The 17,866-nt window shown below is 36.0% G+C and overlaps 1 protein-coding gene and 1 non-coding gene across 2 annotated transcripts in view; one reads left to right on the forward strand and one right to left on the reverse strand.

Annotated features, from left to right (window-relative positions):
* Positions 1 to 17,866, forward strand: part of DNAI4 (dynein axonemal intermediate chain 4) — a 119,340-nt gene that overhangs the window by 28,656 nt on the left and 72,818 nt on the right. The window contains exons 5-6 of the mRNA XM_022581148.3: positions 2,457 to 2,613; positions 5,320 to 5,459. Of these exons, the coding sequence (XP_022436856.2) occupies positions 2,457 to 2,613; positions 5,320 to 5,459 (297 nt within the window). The remainder of the gene's footprint in view (positions 1 to 2,456; positions 2,614 to 5,319; positions 5,460 to 17,866) is intronic.
* Positions 8,414 to 8,485, reverse strand: TRNAE-UUC (transfer RNA glutamic acid (anticodon UUC)). The gene has a single exon. It is a non-coding gene; the product is annotated as a tRNA-Glu (tRNA).

Genomic DNA, 17,866 nt, shown 5'->3' on the forward strand with positions numbered 1-17,866 from the left:
GCTCCACGGCATGTGGGATCTTCCTGGACCAGGGCTCGAACTCGTGTCCCCTGCATTGGCAGGCGGATTCTTTTTTTTTTTTAAACATCTTTATTCGGGTATAATTGCTTTACAGTGTTGTGTTAGTTTCTGCAGTGTAACAAAGTGAATCAGCTATATGAGTACGTATATCCCCATATCACCTCCTTCTTGAGTCTCCCTCCCACCCTCCTTATCCCACCCCTCTAGGTGGTCGCAAAGCACCGAGTTGATCTCCCTGTTCCATGCAGCTGCTTCCCACTAGCTATCTATTTTACATTTGGTAGTGTATGTATGTCAGTGCTACTGTCTTACTTCGTCCCAGCTTACCCTTCCCCCTCCCTGTGTCCTCAAGTCCATTCTCTACGTCTGTGTCTTTATTCCTGCCCTGGCAAGCGGATTCTTAACTACTGCTTCACCAGGGAGGTCCCCTATTAGGTTCTATCTACTGTAAGATCATTCATTTTTATAATTAGCATATCTGTGCCATAATGCTACTTTAAGGTATATGTAACTAAATCATAGATGAAGATCTGGTGTTCTTAAAGAAAGAAAGTTTAGAGTATCAAGAACCAAAATTTAGGGGCTTCCCTGGTGGCACAGTGGTTGAGAGTCCACATGCCAGTGCAGGGGACACGGGTTCGTGCCCCGGTTCGGGAAGATCCCACACGCCGCGGAGCAGCTGGGCCCGTGAGCCATGGCCGCTGAGCCTGCGCGTCCAGAGCCTGTGCTCCGCAACGGGAGAGGCCACAACAGTGAGAGACCTGCGTACCACAAAAAAAAAAAAAAGAACCAAAATTTCTAGTCTCAAAACTGCCAGTATTCCTTTGTGACCTTAAACTTCTCACTTAGCCTCTCTGTTTCTCATTTTCTTCACTGATAAAAGGAACAGTTTGAACTAGATATATCTTCAGTTGTGTCCATATGGGTAATTCATTTACTTTTTCACTTACCTTATATCTACCTTAGCTAGATTTGCTTATATAAATCATCTCTCCCTCATATTTTACTTTATTTTTATTATTTATTTATTTATTTTTTTGCGGTACGCGGGCCTCTCACCGCCGTGGCCTCTCCCGTTGAGGAGAACAGGCTCTGGACGCGTAGGCTCAGCGGCCATGGCTCATGGGCCCAGCTGCTCCTTAGCATGTGGGATCCTCCCGGACCGGGGCACGAACCCGTGTCCCCTGCATCGGCAGGCAGACTCTCAACCACTGCGCCACCAGGGAAGCCCTCTCCCTCATATTTTAAATTTATTGCATAAATAATAAAAATTAAAGAACATCTTTTAAAAGAAGAATCATCCAATACTATAAAGGATTAGCAATTAAAAATTTTGTTTCCTCAGCTTCTCCATATGCATAAGTATTTTAATTGTTATAACCATAGCATGGGTTTTGTCCTGGATTATTCTGTCACTTTACATTTTATCACAAACATTTTCATATGTTTTTAATGTCATATTTAATTACTAGTTAATATTCGTAGATGAGTATACTATTATTTATTTAGCCATTCCAAATGTTGATGATTGGTTTGTGAAATTAGTAGCTTGTATTTTTTTTAGGTTATAAGGAGAGTGTTTTTCTCAGGCTTTGGGCCTTTTTAAGGAGACTGAGCCTTAATCTCTGGAAAGTGTATACCCTTAAGTCTTGTTTTCCTAAAGCTTTTCAAGCTTTACCCATGTCAAAGCCTCATGTATCCCTGCTTCACATGCTGTTTTTAACAGAAAACGTTGAACTCTGACCTATATACTGTGTCATGGCTCTTTATTACCCATACAACCAAGTCCAAACTCTCTAGCCCTGACACTCCATCCTCAGTGAAATTTTTCAAGAATCTTGGACTTCTGACAAGACTACAGGCTTGAGGCTAACCCTTTTCAGTGTATGTTTTGCATGGATATTGAGCCTCTTTTTCTCCTATATTTAACCACAACTTTCACTGGAGAGTCTTTTTAGCTCTTGGTGAAGATGATTAGAGGTGAGCTGTAATCTAAATCAAAAGTCAACCAGTAAGAAGGACAAACAAAATAAAAGGCTGTTGTAGATATAGACTAGAAATTAGCTTCAGGGCTCAGAGAAGGGTTGCATATTATCTGGGAAATACACTTGCCCATATGTCTCTTGAGTTGTATCAATAGTTGTTCACCCCAATCTCCCTGTTAATATTATAGGATAGATGTAATGGGATGCCCTTGTAGTCATGACTACACATTTGAGATTGGAGTAGGCTTGATGTATCAGCAACAGAGATGGTTTATGAGCCGTAGGATCCAGTTTGGCTTCAGAGGGATTAAATAGACTACATCTCACAACATGGCCTATTCCTGGACCATGTAATGCCACCTGCAATGTATGACTCGTCATGGTATTTTGATGAAATGAAAATTAAAAATAACAATTAGTAAATGATTTTTATTAAGTCATGTATTTTAGATTTACAAGTTATTAGGGCAACACCTGGAAAAATTGTAACAAAAGAAGACCTGGAGAAGACTATAGAGATAATACTCACAGAGACAGAAACGATGAACTTTTTTAACCTACCAACAGTCATGGTTTCTGTAGGATCTGAAGAAGCTGAGAAAGTAAGGTATGTTATTGTTCAGTTGTTTACATTGCTTTTGTAATTTAAATGCTAAATCAGAGGCTCTTATCCTTGTTTCTGTCTTTGGGGATTTCTGGATAAACACTGGTGGTATATGTGCCTGGTGAAATCGTATATAAAGTTACATATGTGCCTCATGAAATTACATGTAAAGTGTTTATGCTGTATGTTTTTCCTAGAAGAGGAACCCATAGCTTTACCATATTCTTTAAAAAGTAGGTGAGCTACTAAGTTAAATAATAAAAGAAATAAAGGAGGCTTCTAAGTCTCAGTATAGGTTTTAATGATTTTTTCTTTTATGCATATATGAATTATTTTCAAGTTAAAAAGAAATGACTGTCATTTTTTATATTTAAAACTTAAAAGGGAAAATATGTTATGGGGAAATGACTGAATTTACTATTGAGAGTAGATTTTCCATTTCTCTTTATTAATGAATATAAATGGATCATTAGTTTTTGCCTCATGTTATTTTGAAACTCTCCTGTTAGGCACATACACATTAAGGATTGTTATGTCTTTTTGGATACTTGACCCCTTTATCATTATGTAATGCCCCTCTTTATCTCTGATAATTTTCATTGCTCTGAAGTCTGCTCTGTCTGAAATTAATACAGCTACATAAATAGATTATTAATATAATTGTTCAGATTAGTTTTCTTCAAGTATAATATGAATATGATTTATAGTACTAAAAAATTCATCACTAAAATAATTTTTATGGTATTATTTTTATTCAAATATAAAATCTTGTAAAATTGTTTAGACTATATAATATAGTACAATTAGATCTCAAATAGCATACTTTTTTTGTTTTAACATCTTTACTGGAGTATAATTGCTTTACAATGGTGTATTAGTTTCTGCTTTATAACTCAAACAGTGTACTTTTAAAGCTCATGAGACATAAGGGAAAGCTCCCAGGACCAGAAAAAGGAAAGGAAAAGAATAACAATGGGATAGATAAGTGATCTGAAATCATAGAGGGAGAGATGCTAGAAGCAAATGTTAATATTAGCACATGGATTTAGAGTCCACCAGTAAGTCTTGGATCCCCCACAAATTGAGACAGCTGAAGGAGAGATTCTTATATTAAACCAAGACCCTTACAAGGATCTCAGTTATCTCATAAGCAAATACAAATTTTCTCTGGAGGAAAGCATATCCCATTTAGACTCTTAAGATTCATTCAGTTTGAGTTTAGTAAAAATACACCAAACCAATAAAGAAACAAGTCATTATGAATGAGAATTTTAAAAATAACAATTCCTAGATCTAAATCCTGAGGACTATGGGTAATGATATTATCAAATATAAAGTATAAAATATATGTGAAATATTTAAATAAAAGATAGAGTTAAAACATCATTAACACTAAGAAGCTATCAAAATGATTACTTATAAGACAAAAAATTTAAAAAGAATTTTAAAATAAAGTATGTTTATAATTGTTAAAATTAAAAAGTAAATATTGATTTAATCTTTGATATTAAATATTGATTTAATCTTTGATATTAAATAGATATTGATAATAGACTAGAGGTCTAACATACACCTAATCAGTTCCGAAAGGGCAGAATAGAAAGAATGGACGAGAGTTACTATTCAAGGAGAGTAAGTAATTCCCCAAACTATTGAAAAACACCACTCCACAGAAATAGGAATAAATAAAAAGAAATCCACACACACACAAATGGGACGCATTGTACTCATACTCCAAAATACCAAATATTAAAAGAAGATTTTAAAAACAGAAGGAAAAATATAAAGAACACATCATCTACAGAGAAACACACCAATAGCATTATTAGGGATAAAGAGTGTGGTTTCATAATGATAGGAAGGTATAATAATTCTAAACTTGAAACTCCTAATAAAATAACTTCTTAATATATAAAGCAAAAACTGGAAACTTGATAAGTATCTTATTAAAGTAGGAGGTATGAATATGCCTCTCTTAATTATTGATAAGTCAATCAGATAAAATTAGTATAGTTATAGAAAATTTGAACCAAAAACATAATTTAATGGTCATATATAGAACTCTGAATTTAACAATTAGATGATACACACTCTTTTCAATCACACATGGAACAATTACAAAAATCATCCATGTACAAGACCATGAAGCAAGGTTTCAAAAATTTCAAAGAAGTAGTGTCAGACAAACTAAATTCTCTGACCACAGTGGAATGAAGTTAAAAATTAATTACATAAATCTCAACTAAAACATAGATGCATATTCACATATGCTTTTGGAAGTTAAAAAGCACATTTTGAAAATTCCTCATGAACCAAAGAAGAAATCATAATGGAAATCAAAGAAATACTCAGAACAAAACAATTATGAAAATAATACTGCAGGATGACACAAAAGTAGTACTTTGAGGGAAATTTATAGCTTTATGTCTATAATCAAAATTCATAAAACCTATGTGGAGATAGTGCTAGGATATTATTGGTGGGGACCGAAAGTTGTAGGGATGTCGGGGGATATAGTGTAAAAGAGTCCTTTGGAGGTAGTTTAATGTGGTCTTTCCCTAAGAAGTGTCTTGAATTTTCACTTCATTTTTTGGTGCAATCCACATTAAAGAAGGTAATTTTAAGAAAAAGCATAATATCAATAGAAAAAGATATGTGTGGTAAAAATTAATTTTTATTAATAAGTTGAGTATATATTACTTTTTATAGCCGGAGAAACAAGAACTATGAGACTCTTTGTCGAAATAGATTAGGCAATGACTTATATGTAGAAAGGATGATGCAGACTATTAATGGAGCACCAAAGAATAAACACGTTCAATGTGACAAAATCATGAAGGAAGACAAAGGTAATTTATGTTTTATTCTGCTTGCTAAATTACCATATTTTAATATATATTCTTTGAGTCTGTCGATTAACAAATCAATACTACAGTATATAAGGCAAAAATATAAATGATTTGGCCAAATCACAACAATAGCTGGGTGCTGTGATCTACAGCTTTCAGAATTTGACAATTAAGTTACAAGCAATAAATAGAAATTTAGAAGATTTGAATAATATAATTATCTTGATTTTTATACAAACTATATCATAGAACTGTATTCTTCAAACATTTATGAAACATTTATAGAAACTGATTGTTTACTGTAACAAAGCATATCGACCATAACTAATAAAATTTAAAACATGCCAAGCACTATTTTAGGCTTTTCACATACAGGCATACCTGAGAGATATTGCAGGTTCGGTTCCAGACCACTCCAGTTAAGTGAATATCGCAATAAAGCTAGTCACATGAATTTTTAAAATGTCCCAGTGCATATAATATACTATAGTCTATTACGCGTACAATAGCATTATATCTAAAAAACCAATGTATATGCTTTAATTTAAAATACTTTATTGCTAAAAAATGCTAACCATCATAGAGCCTTCAGTGAGTCATAATGTTTTTGTTGTAGAGCATCTTGCCTTGATGTTGATGGCTGCTGACTGATCAGGGTGGTGGTTGCTGAAGATTGGGGTGGCTGCAGAATTTTTTAAAAATAAGACAACAATGAAGTTTGCTACATTGATTGACTCTTCCTTTCATGAATGATTTCTCTGTAGCATGTAATGCTGTTTGATAGCATTTTACCCATAGTAGAACTTCTTTCAAAATTGGACTCAGTCCTCTCAAACCCTGCCACTGCCTTGTCAACTAAGTTTATGTAATATTCTAAATCCTTTGATGTCATTTCAACAATCTTCACAGCATCTTCACCAAGAGTAAATTCCATCTCAAGAAACCACTTTCTTTGCTCATCCATAAGAAGCAGATTGCAGCAATTCATTCAGGCTCTACTTCTTTTTTTTTTTTTTTTTTTTTTTTTTTGCGGTACATGGGCCTCTCACTGTTGTGGCCTCTCCTGTTGCAGAGCACAGGCTCCGGACGCGCAGGCCCAGCGGCCATGGCTCACGGGCCCAGCCGCTCCGCGGCATGTGGGATCTTCCCGGACCGGGGCACGAACCCATGTCCCCTGCATCGGCAGGCGGACTCTCAACCACTGCGCCACCAGGGAAGCCCCAGGCTCTACTTCTAATCCTAGTTCTCTTGCTATTTCTACCACATCTGTAGTTACTTCTACTAAAGTCTTGAACCCCTTAAAGTCATCCATGAGGGTTGGAATCAACTTCTTCCTAACTCCTGTTAATGTTTATATTTTGACCTCTTCCTATGAATCACAGATGTTCTTAATGGCATCTAGAATGATGAGTCATTCCTAGAAGGTTTTCAATTTATTTTGCCCAGATCCATCACAGGAATCACTATCTATGACAGCTATAGCCTTCAAAAATGTATTTCTTAAATAATAAGACTTGAAAGTTAAAATGACTCCTTGATCCATGGGCTGCAGAATGGATGTTGTGTTAGTAGGCATGAAAACAACATGAATCTCATAGTACATTTCCATCAGAGCTCTTGGGTGACCAGGTGCATTGTCAATGAGCAGTTATATTTTGAAAAGAATGTTTTTTTCCTGAGTAGTAGATCTCAACAATAGATTTATCATAATTATTAAGGACTCTAGGATTTTCAGAATGGTAAATGAGCATTGGCTTCAACCCAAAGTCATCAGCTGCATTAGCTCCTAACTGACAAGCGAGTCAGCCTGTCCTTTAAATCTTTGAAGTCAGGCATTGACTTCTCCTCTCTAGCTGTAACAATCCTGGGTGTTGTCTTCTTCCAATACAAGGCTGTTTCATCTATATTGAAAATCTGTTGTTTAGCATAGCCACCCTTATTAATGATCTTAAGTAGGTCTTCTGGTTAACTTGCTATAGCTTCTACATCAGCTCATGCTGCTTCACCTTGCACTATTATGTTATGGAGATGGCTTCTTTCCTTAAACATCATGAGCTCTGCTAGCTTCAGACATTTCTTCTGCAGCTTCCTCACCTCTCTCAGCCTTCATAGAATTAAAGGGAGTTAGGGCCTTCTTCTGGATTAGGCTTTGGCTTAAGGGAATGTTGTGGCTGGTTTTCATCTTCTACCCAGACCACTAAAACTTCCTCCTATCAGCAGTAAGGCTGTTTTGCTTTCTTACCATTCATGTGTTCACTAGAGTAGCACTTTTAATTTCCTTCAAGAACTTTTCCTTTTCATTCACAATTTGGCTGTTTGGTGCAAGAGGCCTAGCTTTGGGTCTCTCAGCTTTCAACATGCCTTCCTCACGGAGCTTAATCATTTCTAGTTTTTGATTTAGAGTGAGATGTGTTATTCTTTCTTTCTCTTGAACACTTAGAGACCATTATAAGGTTATTAATTGGCCTAATTTCAATATTGTCATTTCTGAGGAGGTGGGGAGGCTTGAGGAGAAGGAGAGAGATGGGGGATGAGTCAGTCAGTGGAGCAGTTGGAACACAAACTACATTTATAGAATAAGTTCACTGTCTTATATTGACATGGTTCGTGTTACCCCCAAACAATTACAATACTAACATCAAAGATCACTGATCACACCTCACCATAACAAATATAATAATGAAAAAGTTTAAGTACTGCAAGAATTATCAAAATGTGACATAGAGACATGAGGTGAGCAAATGCTGTTGGAAAAATGGCACCGACAGACTTGTTCAATGCAGGGTTGCCACAAATCTTCAATTTGGAAAAAATGCAATACCTGCAAAGTGCAGTAAATGAGGTAGACCTGTATATTAACTGATTTAATTCTCACAGCAACCCTATGAGGTAGGAGCTCTTACTAGTCCTCATTTTTTGGGGGGGGGCGCACCCCCAGGCTTGCGGGATCTTAGTTCCCCAACCAGGGATTGAACCTGGGCCATGGCAGTGAAAGTACCAAGTCCTAACCACTGGACCACCAGGGAACTCCCTATTCCTCATTTTATAGAAGAAGAAACAGGCAAAGAGATGTTAGCTAATTTGCCCAAGGTCACTCAGTTACTATGGTGGACAACGATACTCCCAGACGCTCTGGTTCTTGAACCTGTCCTCTTAACTACTATACTTACTATCTTTCAATGTTTATAAATTAACAACTCTGAGAACACTGCATTGCCAAACTTCTGAATGCTGTGGCCAAAAGGGTAACTAGAAGAAAGGTTATAATCTTAATGGCCTTTGTTACTCAGCAAAACCATAAGCTAATTCTTTAAAAAGATTAAAATAGACAAACTTCTAAGCAGGTGCTAAATCAAGAAAAGAGAAACTTACAATTAGTAGGAAAGCTTTGTGGCATCTTTACTTGCTCTTGTCCCACTCCCCTCCCCAGTAGAGTGGTAGTCTTAAAGATAGAAGCCTGCCTTCTCAGTGTGAGACCCTGGCCCTTGGTTCCAGAGGGAACAGAACAGACCGTATTCTCAAAGAATTTGGTTTGTATGTTTTAACCTGTCTAGGGGCTACCTGGAGGATTGACCTAAGGCATTTGTGGTTTTTTTTGCCTAACCCAGAACTCTCTCAGGTGATAAGCATAATGCATTCTTCAAAAAACTGTAAGGCAGATGAACAACTCACTGCTACCTAAGGCAAAATAATGCAGCTGAGTCAAACAAGAGACACACTGAAAGCCTGGAAGAAAAAACTGGGAGAGACTTCCTTTGGGAAATTAAGGTATTGAAAAAGGCTTGCATATACAGAGGAATTCAGAAAGTCATGCACATGCCTAGGGCAGGATGCATGCTCAGAAAAGACCTGAAAAGATCCTAAACTTTCACTTCTGGCTGATCTCTAGGCTCAGTACAAGTAGGAAGTGAAAGCTGTGGTATAGTTTTAAGCAGCCTGTCTAAGCATTGAAGGAATTCCCCAACATGGAGCCCATCTGCAAAGACTGGGAGGGTTTTTTTCCCCCTTTTTTTTTTTTCTTTTTTTCCTTTCTTTCTTTCCTTTTTTTCTTCTGAGTGGGAAGAAACCCAGGTGTTCAAGGAAATCTCTGTCAGGACACTAACTGACCAAAAGCTAAAAAACAAACACTTATGAGATGATACGTGACAAAGAATACAGACTTACAAAAATAGTTTAGCAAAATCACTTAGCAAACAAACAACTACCACTCACAGCAAACTATGATATCAAATCCTGAGGAAGAGAGTGATTTCCAGAATTACCACATAATTATATTCAAAGTGTTCAATTGTCAAAAAAAAACTGCAAAGGATACAGAGGAACAAGAAGGTATGGCTCTTTCAAAGGAGAAATGAACAGAAACTCTCCCTGAGGAAGTATAGACATTAAACTTACTAGGCAAAGGTTTTAGATCAATTGTATTAAAAAAAAAAAAAGAAGAAAAAAAAAAGCTAAAGGAAGCTAGGGACAAAGAGATAAAATAAACCAGGAGAACAGTGTGTGAACAAATAAAAAATATCAATAAAGATAGAAATTATAAAAAGGAAAAAAAACATAAATTCTGGAGTTAAAAGTACAATAACTGAAATGGAAAAACTCCCTAGAGTTTTCAGTAGCACATCTGAGCAGGCAAAAGAAAGAATCACCAGTTTTTAATAATAGGTCAATTGAAATAATCCAGTCTGAGAAGCAGAAAGAAAAAATAATGAAGTAAAATGAACAGAGCCTAAAGGACCTGTGGGACTCCATCAAGTCACCAACATACATATAATGGAAATTTCAGAAAGAGAGGGGAAGAAAGAGATAAAGGGGCATAAAGAAAAGTTGAAGAAGTAGTGGCCTAAATATTCCCAAATTCCCAGCTAAAAGACATAAATCTGCACCTCCGAGAAGCTTAATGAACTCCAAGAAAGATAAAAATAAAGAGATCCACACTGAGACACATTATAATCAAACAGTTGAAATACAAAGAGAAAATCTTGAAAGCAGCAGGAGAAAAGTAACTCATCATTTACAAAGGATCATCAATCAGATTACACTCAATTTTCAGCAGAAACCATGGAGGCTGGAAGCCAGTGGGATGACATACTTAAAGCACCAAAAGAAAAAACTGTCAACCAGGAATTCTATATTCTTCAAATAGTCCTCATGAAGGAGAAATCTAATTAAATAATTAAAACTGAATATATCCTCATGAAGGAGAAATTAAGATGTTCCTAGATAACTAAAAGCTAAGAGAATTCAGCACTAGTAGAACTGCCTTACAAGAAATGCTAACAGGAGTCCCTTCAGGCAGAAATGAAAGGATATTAGACAGTAACTCAAAGACATATGAAGAAATAAAGAAGACTGGTAAAGGTAACTACATAAGTCAATACAAAAGCCAATATTGTAATGTTGGTTTGTAACTCCTATTTTTTTGCAATATGACTTAAAATAAATGCATTGAACAATAATTCTAAATCTATGCTAATGGGCATACAAAGCATAAAGATGTAATTTGTGACAACATCAACTTAAAGTGGATGGGATTTAGCTGTATAGGACCAGTTTTTGTATATAACTGAAGTAAGGTAGTATTACTTCAAAATAGATTGTTAAAATTTTAAGAAATTAATTTTAATTCCCAAGGCAGTCACCAAGAAATCACTTAAAAATTACAGAAAAAATTTAGAGAGGAATAAAAATGATGCACTATAAAAAAGATCAATTAAACATTAAAGAAGATGGTCAGGGAGGATTTGAAGAACAAGAAAATTTGAGACATAAAGAAGACAGATTAAAAATGGCAGAAGCCCTTCCTAAACAGTAATTACTTTAAATAAATGGATTAAACACTCCAATTAAAGAGCAAATGTTGGTAGGGTGGATTAAACAAAGATAACAAACATCAAAAAAACTGGAAGAAAAAAACCCATGATCCATCTATATGTTGTCTAACAAGAGACTCACTATTTTTTCCAGTTTTATTGAGAAATAATTGACATACATCAATGTATAAGTACAGCATGATGGTTTGATTTACCTATATTGTGAAAAGATTACCACAATAGGTTTAATTAACAACCATCATCTCATATAGATAAAATAAAAAGAAAAGTTGCAGAATATAAGATCAGCACACAAAATTCAGTTGTATTTCTATATATTACCTATGAACAATCCAAAAAGGAAATTAAGAAAGTAATTGTGTTTATAATAGCATCCTAAATAATAAAATACCTAGGAATAATTTTAACCAAGGAGATGAAAGACTTGTACACTGACACCTATAAAACATTGCTGAAAAAAATTAAAGGAGACCTAAGTAAATGAGAAATACATTCTGTGTGTATGGGTTGAAAGACTTAATGTTATTAAGATGTGAATACCACCCAAAATAATCCCAAAGAATTTTTTGCAACAATAGAAAAAAAGTCATCCTAAAATTTATATGGAATATCAAAGGGTCCCCAAGTAGCCAAAACAATCTTGAAAAAGAACGAAGTTAGAGAGCTCATACTTCCTGATTTGAAAACTTGCTATAAAATTATAGTGATCAAAATGGTTGGTACTAGCATAAAGATAGATATAATACCCCACAGAATGGAAAATAAGTACTCAAATATATGTATACAAATGTTCATGGCAGCAATTTTTACCATAGTCAAAAAGTAGAAACAACTGAAATGTCCATCAATGGATGAATGGATAAACAAAATGTGTAAATACATGCAATGAAATATAATCCAATCACAAAAAGGAATCAAGTACATTCTCTGAGCAACTTCCCCTCTTCTACCCTGGAAGATGTCAGAAATTTCTTCTCTGGAGAGGACAAAATAGAGGCTCTTTAGCTGGGGAACACCAGGCATAGATCAAGACATGGGTACTTAAACAAACAAAACAAAACAAACAAAAAACAAGCATACTGAATGCTACACACAGAGACTCCTCTGAAATCCTCTCCTCCGTCATGGACGGCTTGTAGAACATAGGTAGCAAGACTCTTAACCATCCATTATCTGGATGTACCACAGTTAATTTATCCATTTACCTACTGCAGGGCATCTTGATTGTTTCAAGTTTGGGCAATTATCAGTAAAGCTGCTATAAATATCTGTATGCAGGTTTTTGTGTAGACATAAGTTTTTAACTCCTTTTGGTAAATATCAAGGAGCGCTATTGCTGGATTGTATGGCAACAGTATTTTTATTTTTGTAAGAAATAGCCATACTGTCTTGAAAGTGGCTGTACCATTTTGCATTCCCAGAAGCAATGATGAAGAGTTTCTGTGGTTCCATGTCCTCACCAGCATTTTGTGTTGTCAGTGTTCCAGATTTTGACCTAATAGGTGAGTAGTGGCAACTCTTTTTTTTTTTTTTGCAACTCATTTTTGTTTGTTTGTTTTTTGGTTTTCTGGCTGCATTGTCCGGCTTGAGGGATCCTAGTTCCCCAACCAGGGATGGAACCCAGGCCCCAGCAGTGAAAGCACCTAGTCCCAACCATTGAACCACCAGGGAATTCTCCTCATTTTTGCTTTAATTTGTACTTCCATGATGACATATGATATGGAGCATATTTTTGTATACTTACTTGCCATCTGTATGTCTTCTTTGATGAGGTGTCTGTTAAGCTTTTGGCCCATTTTAAAATTTGGTTTTTTGTTTTCTTATTGTTAAGGATCAAAAGATATTTGTATATTTTGGACAATAGTCCTTTTTCAGATGTATCTTTAGCAAATGTTTCCTTCCAATATGTGGCTTGTCTTGTTATTCTTTTGACATTTCTTTTTACAGAGCAGACATTTTTAATTTTAATGAAGTCCAGCTTATCTATTACTGTTTAATGGATTGTGCTTTTGCTGTTTCTAAAAACGTCATTGCCATACCCAAGGTCATCTAAATTTTCTCCTGTTTTTATTCTAGGAGTTTTCTAGTTTTGCTTTTACTTTTAAGTCTATAATGAGTTTTTAGTTAATTTTTCTGAAGGATGTAAGATCTGTGTATAGATTTCTTTTTTTGCATTTGGATGTCCAGTTGTTCCAGCACCATTTGTTGAAAAGACTATCTTTGCTCCATTTGTTTTTTTCCATTCCTTTTACAGAGATCAATTGATTATATTAATGTGGGTTTATTTCTGAGCACTCTATTGTGTTCCATTCACATTGTCCATTGTCTTGATTACTATAGCACTGTAGTAAGTCTTCAAGTTGAGTGTTGAGTAGTGTCAGTCCTCTGACTTTGTTCTTTGTCTTCAATATTGTGCTGGCTCTTCTGGGTCTTTTGCCCCTTCACATAAACTTTAGAATCAGTCTGCTGATATGCACAAAATAACTTGTTGGGATTTTGATTGGGATTGCGTTGAATCTATAGATCAGCTTGGGAAGAACAGACATCATGACAATGCTGAGTCTTCCTATTAATAAACATGGAATATTTCTCCATTTATTTCATTCTTTGATTTTGTTCATCAGAGTTTAGTAGTTTTCCTCATAATAGATTTTGTACATATTTTGTTAGATTTATTACTATTCCATTTTTGGGGTGCTAATGTAAATCATATTGTTTTAAATTTCAAATTCCTTTGTTCATTGTTGGTGTACAGGATAGAGATTGACTTTTGTGTATTATTAACCTTGTACCCTGCAACCTTGCTGTAATCACTTACTAGTTCAGTAGTTTTTGTTAATTCTTTCAGATTTTCTATATAGATGATTATGTCATCCGAGAACAAAAACAGCTTTATTTCTTCCTTTCCAATCTGTATTTCTTTTATTTCCTTTTTCTTATCTTACTGCATTCGCTTGGACTTCCAGTAGGATGTTGAAAAGGAGTGATGAAAGGGGACATCCTTGCCTTGGTCCTGATCTTAGTGGAAAATCTAGTTTCTAGAAGAAAACCATTAAGTATGTTAGCTGTAGGTTTTTATAGATATTCTTTGTCAAGTTAAGTTCCTCCTCTATTCCTAAATTACTGAGAGTTTTTATCATGAGCGAGTGTTGGATTTTGTCAAGTGCTTTTTTCTGAATCTGTTGATATGATCAAGTAATTTTTCTTCTTTGGTCTGTTGATGTGATGGATTACATCAATCAATTTTCCAATGTTGAACTAGGCTTTGTATACCTGGGATAAACTCCACTTAATTGTGGTGTATAATTCTCTTTATATACAGCTGGATTTGATTGCTAATATTTCGTAGAGGATTTTTGCATCTGTGTTCATGAGAGTTATTGGTCTGCCATTTTTCTCTCTTATGGTGTTTTTGTCTGTTTTTGGTATTAGAGTAATGCTGGCCTCAAAGTATGAGTTAAGAAGTATTCCCTCTGTTTCTATCCTCTGAAAGATATTGCAGGGAATTGGTGTAATTTTCTCCTTAAATTATTGGTAGAACTCAGTGGATCTATCTGGGCCTGGTGCTTTCAGTTTTGGAAGATTATTAATTATTGATTCAATTTCCTTAATTGATATTGTCTATTTCTTCTTGCGTGAGTTTTGGCAGATTGTGTCTTTCAAGGAATCGGACAATTTCATCAAGGTTATCAAATCTATTGGCATAGAGTTGTTCATAGTATTCCTTTGTTATCTTTTTTGAAAAATAAATTTATTTATTTATTTATTTATGGCTGCATTGGGTCTTTGTTGCTGCGTGCAGGCTCCCTCTAGTTGTGGTGAGCGGAGGCTGCTCTTCGTTGCGTTGCGCAGTCTTCTCATTGTGGTGGCTTCTCTTGTTGCGGAGCACGGGCTCTAGATCTGCAGGCTTCAGTAGTTGTGGCTTGTGGGCTAAGAGCGCAGGCTCAGTAGTTTTGGCGCACGGGCTTAGTTGCTCCGCGGCATGTGCGATCTTCCTGGACAAGGGAACGAACCCATGTCCACTGCATCGGCAGGCGGATTCTTAACCACTGTGCCACCAGGGAAGCCCTGCTCTAATTCTTTTTTATTTTATTATTTTTCATTGAGATATAATTGACATATAACATTAGTTTCAGGTGTACAACATATCAATTAGATGTTTGTATATATTGTGAAATGGATCATGATCATGGTCATAAGTCTAGTTAACATTCATCACTGTACATAGAAAAGTTTTTTCTTGTGATGAGTACTTTTAAGATCTACTCTCTTAGCAACATCCAAATATACAATACAGTATTATTAACTATAGTCACCACTCTGTACATTACACCCCCATGCCTTATTTATTTTATAGAGGGAAGTTTGTACTTTTTAACCCCCTTCACCCATTTCACCCACCCCTCACTCCCTTGCCTCTGGCAATTACCAGTCTGTTCTCTGTGTCCGTGCTCTCTCTCTCTCTCTCTCTCTCTTTCTTTTTTAGATTCCACATATAAGTGAGATCATAAGGTATTTATCTTTTTCTGTCTGGCATATTTCATGTAGTATAATAATCTTAAGATCCATCCATGTTGTTGCAGATGGCAAGATTTCATTTTTTCATAGCTATATATTATTACATTATGTATATATAACACATTTTCTTTACCCATTCATCCCTCAAGGAGCACCTAGGTTGCTTCCATATTTTGGCTATTGTACTCATTTTGCTATGAACATGGGGGTGCATATATCTTTTCAAGTTAGTGTTTTGCTTTTCTTCGTATAAATACCTAGAAGTGGAATTGCTGGATGATATGGTAGTTCTATTTTTAATTTTTTGAGGAACCTCCATACTGCTTTTCTTAGTGCTTACACCAATTTACATTCTCACCCATGGTGCACAAGTGTTCCCTTTTCTCCACATCCTTGCCAACACTTATTTTTCTTTTTTTGATAATAACCATTTTAACAGGCATGAGATGATATCTCATTGGGTTTTGATTTGCATTTCCCAGGTGGTTAGTGAGGTTGAGCACCTTTCACGTACCTGTTGGCTATCTGCATGTCATCTTTGAAAAAAGTCTATTCAGGTCCTCTACCCATTTCTAAAATTAGGTTGTTTGTTTTTAATGTTGAATTATATGAGTTTTGTGTATATTTTAGATATTAACCCTTTATAAGATATATTGCTTGAAAATATCTTCTCCCATTCAGTAAGAGGCCTTTTCATTTTGTTGATAGTTCCTTTTGCTGTGCAAAACTTTTTAGTTTGATATACTAGTCCCATTTGTTTATTTTTGCTTTTGTTTCCTTTGCCTGAGGAGACATATCCAAAGAAGAATTACTAAGACCAGTGTCAAAGAGCATACTTCCTATGTTTTCCTCTAAGAGTTTTATGATTTCAGGTCTTACATTCAAGTCTTTAATCCATTTTGAGTTAATTTTTATGTACGGTGTAAAATAGTGATCTAGTTTCATTCTTTTGCCTGTGGTTGTCCAGTTTTGTTTTGTTTTTTTGCGGTACGCGGGCCTCTCACTGTTGTGGCCTCTCCCGTTGCGGAGCACAGGCTCCGGATGCGCAGGCTCAGCAGCCGTGGCTCACAGGCCCAGCTGCTCCGCGGCATGTGGAATCTTCCCAGACCGGGGCACAAACTCGTGTCCCCTGCACTGGCAGGCGGACTCTCAGCCACTGCGCCATCAGGGAAGCCCGGTTGTCCAGTTTTTACCCACCATTTACTGAAGAGACATTTCTTTCCCCATTGTATATTCTTGGCTCTTTTGTTACAAATTAATTGACAATATATATGTGGGTTTATTTCTGAGCTCTCAATTTTTTTCCATTGATCTATGTGTCTGTTTTTATGTCAATAGCATACTGTTTTAATTACTATACTTTGTAATATAGTTTCTTTTTCTTTTTCTTTTTGGCTGTGTTGGGTCTTCATTGCTGCACGTGGGCTTTCTCTAGTTGCAGTGAGCAGGGACTACTGTTTGTTGTGGTGCGCAGGCTTCTCGTTGTGGTGGCTTCTCTTGTTGTGGAGCACTGGCTCTAGGTGTGTGGGCTTCAGTAATTGTGGCATATGGGCTCAGTAGTTGTGGCATGTGGGCTCAGTAGTTGTGGCTCACGGGCTTAGTTGCTCAATGGCATGTGGGGTCTTCCTGGACCAGGGATCAAACCCATGTCCCCTGCATTGGCAGGTGGATTCTTAACCACTGAGCCACCAGGGAAGTCCTGTAATATAGTTTCAAATCAGAGAGTGTGATGCCTCCAACTTTGTTCCTTGTTACACAAGATTGCTCTGGCTGTTTGGTTTTTCTTGTGGTTCCATACAAATTTTAGGACAGTTTGTTCTATTTCTTTGAAAAATGTCATTGGAATTTCAATGGAGATTGAATTGAATCTGTGGAGTGCCTTGGGAAGTATGGACATTTAACAATACTGATTCGTCTAATTCACGAGCATGAAATATCCATTTATGGATATTTATTTGTGTCTTCCATTTATTTGTGTCTTCCCATTTATTTGTGTCTTCTTCCATTGCTTTCATTAATGTCTTGTGTTTTTCAATATAGAGGTCTTTCACCTTCTTG

Source organism: Delphinapterus leucas, chromosome 1, assembly GCF_059928025.1.
Source record: "Delphinapterus leucas isolate spDelLeu-1000000601 "Yukka" chromosome 1, BTC_Dleu_Yukka2, whole genome shotgun sequence".
Taxonomy (NCBI): Eukaryota; Metazoa; Chordata; class Mammalia; order Artiodactyla; family Monodontidae; genus Delphinapterus; species Delphinapterus leucas.